At 36.8% G+C, this 12583-nt stretch overlaps 1 protein-coding gene across 1 annotated transcript in view; it reads left to right on the plus strand.

Moving 5' to 3' along the window:
- Positions 1-12583, plus strand: part of HIRA (histone cell cycle regulator) — a 39008-nt gene that overhangs the window by 22978 nt on the left and 3447 nt on the right. Inside the window, exons 14-23 of the mRNA XM_075769578.1 lie at positions 283-477; positions 1789-1959; positions 3488-3692; positions 4450-4554; positions 5340-5488; positions 6948-7109; positions 7866-7924; positions 8945-9050; positions 10843-10965; positions 12176-12339. Of these exons, the coding sequence (XP_075625693.1) occupies positions 283-477; positions 1789-1959; positions 3488-3692; positions 4450-4554; positions 5340-5488; positions 6948-7109; positions 7866-7924; positions 8945-9050; positions 10843-10965; positions 12176-12339 (1439 nt within the window). The remainder of the gene's footprint in view (positions 1-282; positions 478-1788; positions 1960-3487; positions 3693-4449; positions 4555-5339; positions 5489-6947; positions 7110-7865; positions 7925-8944; positions 9051-10842; positions 10966-12175; positions 12340-12583) is intronic.

Here is a 12583-nt window from a genome sequence, read left to right on the forward strand (position 1 = left end):
TTCAACCTATTTTCTCTTAGCTATAAGATCTCACTTCTAATAGATAAGGCTAATTCTCATAATGTACTGCAGGTTCATATCTACATTAATACTGACTTTAGCGTCCTTTGTGTATGAGAAACAACTCTGTAAAGTTAGGGGTTGATGGTTTATTTAGGTTATATGTGAGTATCCACATGTGGAAAAGGGAAGAATGGAATAAGTAGTTTAGCTAAAATTGTTATTTTTCAATTTTTTTAAGTGTTCTTGAGAAATATATTTGTTGTTTGTCTTTTTGCTTAGGGATTTTTCTACAGCATTTTTCAATAGCATCCCAATATCTGGATCTCTGTCTGGCTCAATGATGTCTTCTCAAAGTAACCAGCAGCTCATGTCATTAGATTCTAACGCAGCAAATTCCCTTAATACTTCAAAGCCTTCTGTAGAGCCAACAGCAGCCAGTATAAAACCAACAGATGATGCAGCCAATAAAGATGGGTCAGTATTTGCAGTTTTTTCGCTCATATGACTTTGTTTAGGTTTTAATTCTTGTTTACAATTTTGGTTTTTACAATTATTGGTTTCCCAACCACCAAACTTCAAGAATCTAACATTCCTGCAAACATCAAGATTTTATTAGTATTTGGTTATTTTAAATAGTGATAAATCTGGAATAAATAATGCACAGTTCTGAAAATGAACCTCAATGCAATGAGGTCTGCAGTTGATTACTAATGCTCCAACAAATTGACTTGCTTACACAATCCTGGGTTGCTATTAGTAAATAGTAGAAGGTTTTCTGTCCTGTCCCCTGTAGACGTCCTCTCTTCAAACATGGTAATACTTCACCCCGTCAGAGCACAGTGACATTGACTCGTCAGTGCACATATGCCAGTAGGCCAGTGTATCTTTCAAATTATGGAACAACTAAATTTTACTTGCTTTTCCCTCAGTGGTAACGCTGACTTGGTTTCTTCTCCTCAATGTGTGTTTATAGCATTTGTAAGATCACAATGTCATTGGAACCTCTACTCCATTAAATTTAGTTGAAATTGGCCACAGATTAAAAAATAAGTGGGTAGACTAGGAGAAATGATTGCCAGATGAAACTATTAAGTCTCCTTTTCTTTGGAAACTGGACTTCTGCTTTTTAGTACACACATCAGTTATCTTAGAGCCATTCTTTCTTTCAATGCATTCTCTGAATGAATTGAAAAATCTCTAAAGTAAACAGCTATTCAAATAATAGATCCCTGGAATGCTTTAGTGTAGGGAAACACATTCCTTTGCCTTAGAGTTATGCTTGGAAAGGCCTAATAATTAGTTTGGATTCTTCAACAACAAAATCAAAAACCTGAATTGTTTCAGCCCAAACTGATTGATAAACAGTGGAATATAATCTTGTAATGGAAAGTATTTGGTACCTGAACAAGGGGTAAAAATGAGAACCCCAGTCATCATTTAAATAGTGATCCTTTCCCTTTGGGTATATGTAAGTACCAGCTGAAAGTATAATTTAATTCCTGAATTAAAAATACATAGGGAATGAATTAGGGTCTTTTTATCTAGGTATAGATAAAAAGATATATTTTATATATTATAAACAGCTTTTGAGAGTAGGCAAAACTTGCAAGATAGTGACGCATGAAAGGGGAAAAAGCATATCATAATTCATGTATGTACTCGAGTGAAAGGTTTTCAATATGTTTTCTAGGAGTATAATGAATGCTAGCTAGTTGTTACGAGCAATGCAGGTTACCAGTACTAAATTTCTTTCAATCCTTGTTTTCCTGTCCCTTTTATTAACAGTGTAAATGCTACCTCTGCCTCAGCTGCTCCTCCTGCATCATCTTCCTCTGTGTTGACAACTCCCTCCAAGATTGAACCTATGAAAGCATTTGATTCTAGATTTACGGAACGATCCAAAGCCACCTCAGGGACTGCTGTTGTAACAAATACAAATCAGACTGTTGTGGACAGGTAAGACGTAGCGTGGGGGCAAAAAAAAAAGAAAGATTGTAATGTAGAGAACTAAAATGCTGATTCTCTGTGGTGTGGATGTCACAGTGCTGGTACTCTGGAAATCATCTTGGGTCTTTTCCACAATGGGAAGGAAGGAGACGGCTGTGAATAGGTAAATTTTTTATTGGCATTATCCCTCTGCATATTTGTCTCTGGCATTTGGGATCAAGCAGACTCTTCAAAATATTCTGAGTTAAAACTATCGTCGCAAGAGTGCGCATGCCTCCATGTGTGGCTGCGTGCATCTCTGCTCCTTGGAAGACAAAAATAGCCAGCCTGCATCTCTGTACAAGAGTGAGATTTACTTCAAGATAAATTACCATACGTGTCTCCAGACGGCCTATCATCATAATAGCTGCAGTTGTATTTCAGTTCTGTGCCTTGAAGGCAGGCAGAGAAGACGCTTTGATTTTAAGGGGTTTTGGCTCTGGATCCACATGATTTAAAAAAAAAAAAAGAAGAAAGCCTTTGTTTTTGTGACATAGCGTGTTATGGCATAAGTATTCCTGCTTCGCCAAAACAAACAATAGAAAAAATAGCAGTCTTCAGAAAGAAGTATGTAGTTCCCCAGCTTATTATCAATAAAATGTGTTTTTAGGAAATACCTCCATATTTTTATGTCAAAGGGTTTAACCATATGATGCAGAGGAAAGATGTGTTGAATTAGTCTTATAATTGCTTCTAATGTGTCAGTAAAGTATGGATAAAAGTGTATTGTTTGGCATAATTCAGATGCCAGAGAAAAAAGGTTTGGATTATGCAAGGTATTTCTAGGAAGCTGAGTCGTTATAGAAGTGGCAAAACATGGTTGTAAGTTAATTATCAGCTATTGGAGGGAGCGGGAAGAGTATGATTAAATGACCTATTTTAAGGTATAATGGTTGACAAAAGAGTTCACTGGGATTTATACTTTGTCATCTTTAGTTATGTTGTATTCCTGAAATGGAAAATGGAGCAGCGAGGTCATTTGTGTGGTTTGCAGATACGCATCTATCTTACAGTAGTCAGAACTGAGTAGGACAACTTTTGGGGATAGACAACAGAATGACAAATGAAGTTCTGCATGAGTAAGCAGAAAGTGTAATGTCCATCGGAGGGGAAAAGATGGACTGCTCTTGCATCTTAGAGTGCTGAATTATTGTGTCAGCCCAGGGAAGGAGATCTGATTGTAATTGGAACTGAATGCTAAAATGAAGTTGTTATTTACAGCTTTATCCAGTTGCTAACTGCTAGTTTGATTTTTTTTTTTTTTTTTTAAGAATAGAGTAGGTATGATCAGCTTACATATATACTGCACATTGTACTTTTGCAGAGGATTTGCCATACCTCTTCAGCTTCCTCCTCTTGCCTTTGTGCATTTTGAAAAACACTCAAACAAGGCTAAGAATGTATCTTCTTACCTACAGGAATGCAGTGCGTAGGATATGTGCCAGCTTTTGGAATCAGCTTATATAAAATTTGAATTTTTTTTTTTTTACATGCTCAGACTGAAGGATCAGAATTTAATTAAAGATAATAAGCCCAAGGATATTCTGGAGAGCAGCAGTGACAGTGAAGAGAAGATTCCAGCTGCTAAACCACTCAGTGTACCCAAACGGAAACTGGAACTTGAGGGAGAGACAGTAGAAAAGAAGAAAAAAGGAAGGCCTCGAAAAGACTCCAGACTTGTACCAGTAACTTTAACTGTCCAGGTGAAATAAATAAGATTCAATGTTCATTTAATAAAGTCAGTCCCATGTTGACTTGTTCCATCAAGTCAGGGAAACAGGAGTAGTATCAGTCCGTCAGAATTTTTAGCCATCTCTCTTCCTTGCCTTTAAACTTATTCTTTTTAAAATTTACAATTATAAAAAGCAGATGCACATGGTGTGGCAAATGTGTCCATTCTTTGTATAAATATGCAGCTACTTACTAAACGGTACCAGCATGCTAAGTAGTGATAGCCTGCGAATGATTGTATGGAATAAAATGAAACGCCATCTGGTTTTGGTGTTTTTTGATGGAGAGTGGCCCAAGCACAAGAGAGCGACTTGGATATGATGATTTAAATGGTTATGAATTTTCTAGGAACCATGAAATAGTAAGTTGCATTAGACTTTCCATCATTTTAGGGCATATAGATCCCTCTGTTTTCAATATTCAGAGTTTAGCTTTTCTGTGCAATATACCAGAATTTCCGTTAATTAGTTGCAGCTGAAAAGGGAGAGGTATTAAAAAAAACCCACAAATCACATCTAGTTTGTTTTGGTTTTTTTTAATTCGTAGAAGCTATATTAAAAAATTTGTATTCATACAACTAATTGGAAAAAGATTAACATTTGCAATTGTCATTATTTGGAATTTAAAAAAAAAATCTTTCAAATCAATATATATTATAGAATATCTTTGGTTTTAACTTTTTTAATGGAAAAATTTTAACTGCTATTATAATTACTCTATTTTTTCCAGTCCCCAGCTACACTGGCCTCTGAGAAGGATGCTGCTTGCATCTCTGCACCAGCATTAGCACTTAAACTGCCAACACCAATCCCACAGAAATCGTTTACTTTGCAAGTAAGTGGACTATAAGGGAAAAAAAGCTTAATACTTTAAAAAAAAAATCCTGCTTTTTCTTTAATATTCTTAGATTATTCAGTTCCTTTGACAAATTAACATTTGAATACATGTATTTGTTCAAGCAAGCAAGATGATATAGTTCAGCTTCTAAGAATATGTCTGTAGGAGAAAAGTTAATGGCAAATCACGTAAAAATAGGACACCTCTGAACCAGCTAAATTTCAAAGAGAAATACCTCTGGTTCATCAGTCCCTCCTCCTGGTTAACCAAAGTGTGTCATAAAGATAAGAGTCTCCAACGGGAGTAACGGCTGCATTGTTATTATGGTTGTGTTGGTAGTACACTGCTGAAGAGAATAAAACAAGTATTTTCTGAGAGCTGTCTGGAGGTGCTCTACATCTGAAGAGACTGACAAATAGTATTACTTAGGTATTTATGAAATAATTTTTCTGCATGTTTAAGCTGTGCTAGTCTGGTTCTAATTGCAAGATTATAGGGAGACTGGGCACAGTCTGGTGCCCTTAATTAGAAAGCACAGACTAGCGTAACCTTTAGTCTTATGGTGTGAATACAAAGAAATTATTTGTGTTCTAGCCAAGGCTGATTTTCAGAGGTCTGCTTCTTTTGAAGTACCACAGTATATTTTGAAGCTACTTTAAACCAAGAATGTCATACTTAGATCCGCTCTTAAAGATGGCATTATTTTGGATCTAATAGTAGTTGCTGCTTTTTTGAGTAGTTCTTTACCTCTTCCAGAAAGTATATTATTTTTTGTATTTCAGATAAGTTCAGACCCATCAATGTACCTTGAAGTGGAGAATGAAATGACCACAGTGGGAGGCTCAAAGCTGAGCAGGTTAAAGTGTAATCGAGAAGGAAAGGAATGGGAGACGGTCCTCACCAGTCGAATTCTCACTGCAGCGGGAAGCTGGTAAGAGAGTATATTTTGAAGGAAGAGGGTCTTGAAGGCTAAAAAACACTTTTAGGGGAACAAAAGTACACTTTACAGAAAGTTAACTATGCCTAAACCCACATATTTACAAATAAGTCAAGGCCCTAAAGGTATTTTTATCTACTTATTTAGAGAAGCTGAGTAACTGTGTCACTTCTATTGGGAATTTTTGTGATTCTTTGTGCTTGGCTCAAGATGTCCTGTTTCTCTTCCAGCCAAACTGGTTGCATTTAAGAGCATTGATATTCTTAAACTCTTATCCTGTGGAGTTTTTTGTAGGGATTCTGACTTATTTCTGTTGACTACTGCTATTTGCTGGTTTTATCACCCCCATTGTAATTTTTACACAATCCTTCATAGTAAGTGTTTTGTGGATAAAAACAAGTACTGCTCTTAGTCGTAAGACCAGTTTCACTCTAAGTATTAGCTCAGTCTTAAAGGCTCACAAATTCTTATTAGCCACTTACAGCTGTTTTCCTATATATTTACATTTTTCCTTTAAATTTCTTCATTAAAGTTGACTAAATCATGCTAAGTGACAGTTGTTCAAGTGCTAAAGAATAAAAATCTTGAAATGGGATGTTTTGTGATGTAGAAGTATTTTCCTGAGTCCTTGCTATTTTTTCTCTTTATTTTTCTCAACTTTGCTTAGTTCCAACCTCAGAGTTTAAATTGAAAGTATATTTCTGAAGCTTGAGCCACGTACATAAAGGGGCCTACAAGAAAGCTGGAGAGGGACTGTTTACAAGGGCATGGAGTGATAGGACAAGGGGGAATGGCTTTAAGCTGAAGGAGGATAGATTTAGATTAGATATTAGGAAGAAAGTCTTTACTGTGAGGGTGGTGAGGCACTGGAACAGGTTGCCCAGAGAAGCTGTGGATGCCCCATCCCTGGAAGTGTTCAAGGCCAGGTTGGATGGGGCTTTGGGCAACCTGGGCTGGTGGAGGGTGTCCCTGCCCATGGCAGGGGGGTTGGAGGTAGATGATCTTTAAAGGTCCATTCCAACCTAAACCATTCTATGATTCTATGATTCTATGTTCAGGTCTGAAAAACAAGCAGCAGATTTTAAAGCTAAATACAATTACAGGACTGAAGAAGAGCTTGTGTATACCCAAAAGCTTTACTGTTACTTCCAACTATGCCCCTTGGTTTAAGAAAAGATACTGTCTCTGCCTGCAGGCCTTCTTTTGTCCATCTCCTTAGACCATCGTAGTTATAATCATATTAAGGAGGCATGGAATGCACATATAATCTGTCTAGTTTTTGACCTTCCCTTTTGGTACCCAGCATTTTTTCAAAAGCTGTAATAGTTACCTTTTGGGGAATTAGCCCAAGTTGTATGATAACTTAAGAAGAAATGGGTCTGGTTTTATGCTACTTGTATTTGACAAAATGTAAATCTTTCTTTTTGGTTTTCTTTTCTTTTTTTTGTTTTAGTGAGATTGTAAGCGTAGCCTGTGAGAAACGAACATTGTCAGTATTTTCAGCTTGTGGTCGTCGCCTTCTTCCTCCTATAATATTGAATACACCCATTTCCACCCTACATTGCACAGGTTCTTGCATCATGGCTCTCACCACTGCTGCTACACTCTCAGTTTGGTAAGTACCACATTAGGCTGCTGCAGCTGGCTGGGCTGGTTTTTATAGGTAACTGTTCAATCATATCAATTGAACTGTTGAAACTTAGGATTAAACCACATCAGGTCTCAACACAAGTCCACTTTCGGATATAATATGAAGAGTTAACTGGGCAGGACTTCAATCCTGTTTCTTCTCTGTTCTAGGATAGTCCATAATAGTGAATTTGATTCTGGAAGGAAGATAAAAGATCAGCTAGAAGTTACTGGTTTAAACAGCCTCTCTAGGGTAGACTTGTCATGCTTATGGAGTGGATTTGGGAGGGGGGGAAGGAGAAATATGGAAACTTCCATCATACTTAGCCAATAAAGTACATGAGTGTCAGAGTTGTCAGATGGCTCTAGCCATCTTCAAGATGCTAAGACAAAAACTGCGGTACTTGTTTACAGTTACTGAATTTAATCTAATGTCTCATGCAAGTCAGAGCTCCTAGAGGAGTTATTTGGATCCTTAGTGTTTGCTTAGCTTTAATGAGGTTTCCTGATAAAGAGCCATAAAAGTTGTTCTCTGCTATTGACTTCTGTCTTGCCGTAAGGGCTTTGAGTTTGCCAAAATAATTTTGTCAAAGCAATGAAGAAAATGTCAAAACAAAAAAAACCCCAACTAAACTCCCCAGAAACCCCCACTTTGTCATGAATTTTGAAGCAGTACATTTGTTAAATGATTTTGGAGCTTTCAGTTGTTTGTAAACTGCAGACTTGTCCTTTTGTCTTTCAGGGATGTTCACAAGCAGACAGCCATTGTTAGAGATGAGTCTTTGCAAACAATATTTTCAGGTAATAAAAAGGGTCATTTAGTTACCAACCTTTCAGCCCACCTGTACTATTTAGTGCCATTTATGAATATGCTGATATTTTACGAAACCAGAAAAGCCTAAGCAAATAGTTTTTCTTCATTATTGTGTAATAAAGGGAAGTCATTGGCAATGTTGAAATGCTGTAGAAATAATTGAGATGCGAATATCAGTGAGTAACAAACTTGTACAAGATTCTGTAGCTTACTATAGTCTGGTTTGCTTCTGAATGTGAAAATTCAGTTTTGTGAAGATCACAAAATATTTAATGTAAGCCTGCTATTACAGCAGTTTGTGTGTATTTTGCATGTTTATTATCTTAACGATGAACAACAACTGATTATCATCTGATTTGTTAGTTTAAAATCTTCAGTTTCTGTCATGGTCAATATCTGGCACAAAACAAATTATCAAAAAAGCAATGTTTCAGAGCATATTGGCTTCTATTTTAGTTTTAATCCATACAGTACTAATCAAAACTATGTAGAGAAGTAGTTGTATTAGCAGTTTGCAAATGTCTTCCTTAGAAGTTTCATGCACAAACTCTGAGCCTGGAATACGCTGGGAAATGAGAGGCTCAGCTATCCCGCTTACACTATGGCCTTAGAGAGCACACTTTTCTAAGCGTGCCAGTTTTTAGAATTTTAACTTAAAGGGAAAAAAGAAAGATAAAGCCGTCTTGGGTTACAGAAGACATGGCAAAATTGCTGAAGATTGCCCCTAGATATCGACAACGTTTCCAATTAAGCCCATGATCTGTTTAAATTGCAGTGTCAAGATTGATAATGTAGTTTGTAGAAGAGTGATTTTATTGCTACTGCACCGAGCCTGGTGCTTACCATCATTATATCCTCTATCTTGACCTTATCAGTGCTTGAGAATAACATTGAACCTTTTTCTGTTGGTTGCTATGGCTAATAATTAATGGTGGATAGCATTTTTTACCATTATGAATGTTATGCAAGATTCCGAAAGAAATACTTTGGTCTGATTTGACTTGTAGGAAGTGATGCAACTGTCTCTCAGATCTTGCTGACTCAGCATGGTATACCTGTAATGAGCATGTCTGATGGAAAGGCATACTGTTTTAATCCTTCTCTTTCTACGTGGTAAGTTATAGATTATTTCCCGTTTTTACAATTTAGCTGAACTGGTGTGTATTCTGATTTGCTGTTTCACTCCATATTTTGAAGGTTAGCATGAGTAGGACCATGTGCCAGGCTTAGTTTTGTTTTGGTTCACTATTGTATGTCTAGGCTTTACTCTATTATATTCTTATGATTTGTTATGTTTAAAATTTTAAAAAATGAAAAAGTTAACCTACAGCTTACTTTATCATTCTTTCCTACACAGTGCATGCTCATTTATTAATATATACCTATGTATACTTTTGCTGATGTACATCAGTTGAATCTGTCAAGCAGTTGGCAATGATTAAAGATAATCTAGCCTTACAATTCACTTTTTAATGTAAAATAATACAGTTCTGGGAAATCTGTCAAAACCATTTTCACAGTTTTGACATGTTAAAATTCTTTTGCTCAGTTTCCGGAGAAAATAAGGCCTATGCACTCCAATCCTGAACGTGTATGTGCCTGACTTTGTCAGTCCCCACCAATCCTTAATTTTTATTTCTTTTTTTAATCTGATGACCAGTCAAGTTTGAAGAGAGCTCTTTGTCTCCAGGATGTAAAAGTGTAATGAAGATAAGAAGTCAGGTAGAGGAGGAGGGAAGAAATCATTGTACCTCGGAGAATTCCTATTGAAAAGTCATTACTGATGTCCTAAACACAAGGAAAAGCTACATAAGAGTCTGTGCCTTATTTGGTATCAGATAGGCTTTCCCCATAGATTCTCTTACTCCTATCAAGGCAGAAGTTCCCATTAAAAATGTCCATGGTTAAATTATTTACAGTGTCTTTCCAAAACAGATTCTGTGTTGTCTTTCTAAGAGGAAAAAAATGTTGCAGTCTTAATATAATTGTGGTACTTAGTGTAATGAGCATGTTTGATGGAAGGGCTTATTGTTTTAACTCCTCCTTAGAATAATTGTTATTAGTCAGCTACTTGATGTGAATCCTTTGGAAAAGAACAAAACACCTTCTTTGTTCTTTAGATAAATTGAGAAATTATGCAGAAATTTTCCCAGTCAATAAGGAGCAGAGGCAAGCTCTCAGCCATAATTCAGAATTTGCTGTCATTTCTTAGTTTGTTCCACAGCTTTGGAACTATATAAAAGAACAATCCCTTTAGTCATCATACAAATTTAAACATGATAAAGCAGCAAAGAGTATGTTAAATATTTGTGCCGTTCTACCTCTGAGCTGTCTGGAGGTCTAAACTTAGCATTGGTTTGAGCCACTGATTCCCTTGGCATCTTAAACCAGGGAAAATGATATCCTTGATTAGGTGTGGGAATGCCAGCTGTAACTGTCAACTCCCTCCATATGAAGGAAGAGCTGTAATGTATGGGAAAGATTGTCAGCGTGGGTGATCTGTGACTTGTCTGGTGGGTGGGGGGACCTGGCACGAGGTAGAATCAAGTTCTTAACAAGAAAGTCATTACCTGCGTTCATTCCAGTCTTCATCCTGGGGCATGACTTCTTATTAGATGTAAAATAAGTAGAAAGTTCATTTCCTTCAAAACCAATGCTAAATTGTATTATACAATTAATATTGTGAACTTCAGGGGTGGGAGGGACATTTCTGTGACAGCACAAGCAGAATTAGGATGTGGAGTGGGAACAGTTGGGGTCTGTGGAATTCCTGAGCACCTCAGTGATATTTTTTTTGTTATCTGTGAAAATAGCAGTTGGGCGTTGAGGCAGAACAGAACTGAATCCCCTGCTATCACTGCCTGCTTTCCTCAAACCTGGGTTTTGTTTGTTTGCTTTTTTTCAGGAATCTTGTTTCTGACAAACAGGACTCTCTAGCACAATGTGCAGACTTCAGGAATAGTTTGCCATCCCAAGAAGCCATGCTGTGTTCTGGGCCCTTAGCTGTAATACAGGGACGAACATCGAAGTACGCACTTAATTGCTTCATTTGATCAGCGTGTTTGGTTTTGGGTTTTTTTCCTATTATTTATTCATGTGCTTGAATCATTGAGTTAATTCTTAAGATGCTAATGACAGTGAAAATTATCAGTAGCTCATAGAGTGTTTTTTCTAAAATCTTTGCACATTTATAGTCTGTATCTTAATGTTATTTTGAGACTGGGGTGGCAGGAAAGCATGCTCTAAACTTAATCGTTTTAAGGCTGCTCTTTATTGGATGGATAAAGTATTTGTCAATTCTGTACATGTAATATTTTGATTAGCTAAACTGAATTTCTTACATGTGACACTTTAATTTTTACTTTACCAGCTTTGGAGTAAGCCTACAAATTTTGAGTAGCTCAGTTGTCCTCAAGGGATCTATTTAATGAAGTCTTTGAGAAAGTTGACTGATTAGTCATCTAATGCATATTTTTAACACTTGAAAATATCGCCAGGGAACTCTGTGAGCCAGAGCAGACTCCTGTAGGTAATTTAATAGCCCATCCTCACCTGGATATGAATTAGCACAGAAATCTGCCTGGAAAATCTATTTCTGTCCTTATCTGAGTTTATTTTTTTTGGTAAGAAAAACTGTATAGAGTTGTATGATTTTATTGCTCTTCTCTTGGGAGGGGAAGGGGAGTTAATTGGGAAATATATTTGAAATCCAAACAAAAAACTTTTTTTTTTTTGAGGGAGAAAATATCAGACTGAAAAATTAACAGTTTTTTTCATAAAGCCGATAATTGGTTACTTTTTTAAAATTAGCCTTCTTATGACAATATATTTATTTGCAAAAAATCCTTGAAATGCTTTAGACTGACTTTCTTTTGTGTTTGTTTTGTGCCTTTCACCTATGAGCGATGAAGAAAGCTAAAGGCAGTCATCTTAATTTCTTATAAACATTCAGGAGCACTTGGTCACTGAAAAGCATGTCTTGTTAAAGAGAAGACAGATGAAGAGAAAAACAACAGGAGGCAGAAAACCCTCACTGGACCTTAATACTTGTAAATGGTCCAGTGGAGGGAAGGCAGTTTGCTATGAAGTGCCGCCTTTGTCATTAAAACCTTGAACTCTGGAAGCACTAGGTGCCTCTGAAAGATAACAGTAGAATAGCTTGTACTACAAAAATACATATTCCTTAAACTACCATCTGATATTATGGCTGACATGTTAATTTTTCTTTGGTTTTGCAGTTCAGGAAGGCAAGCTGCAAGATTGTTCTCCATGCCTCATTTAGTGCAACAAGAAACAACGCTTGCATACCTGGAGAACCAGATAGCAGCAGCACTTATGTTACAATCCAGTCACGAATATCGCCACTGGCTCCTTATCTATGCACGGTACCTAGTTAATGAAGGTGAGACCCGCCATGCTGCGTTACTTGTTTGCGTAGATTTTTAAGAAACACTTTATTCACGTCACGTCTATGTACGATTGCACTTAACATTCTCCTTTTAGCACTTGGCTTCTGGACTCAGTGTTTACTTAAAACCAAAACAAACTACTGAAGTGCATTTGCTTCCTATAGTGCTCAGTACTCAGGAATCCTGTTTTGACACACGGACTGTGAACAGATCGTGGTCTGGGGAAACAGTGCCATC

The sequence above is a fragment of the Balearica regulorum genome, chromosome 17, assembly GCF_011004875.1.
Source record: "Balearica regulorum gibbericeps isolate bBalReg1 chromosome 17, bBalReg1.pri, whole genome shotgun sequence".
Lineage (NCBI taxonomy): Eukaryota > Metazoa > Chordata > Aves > Gruiformes > Gruidae > Balearica > Balearica regulorum.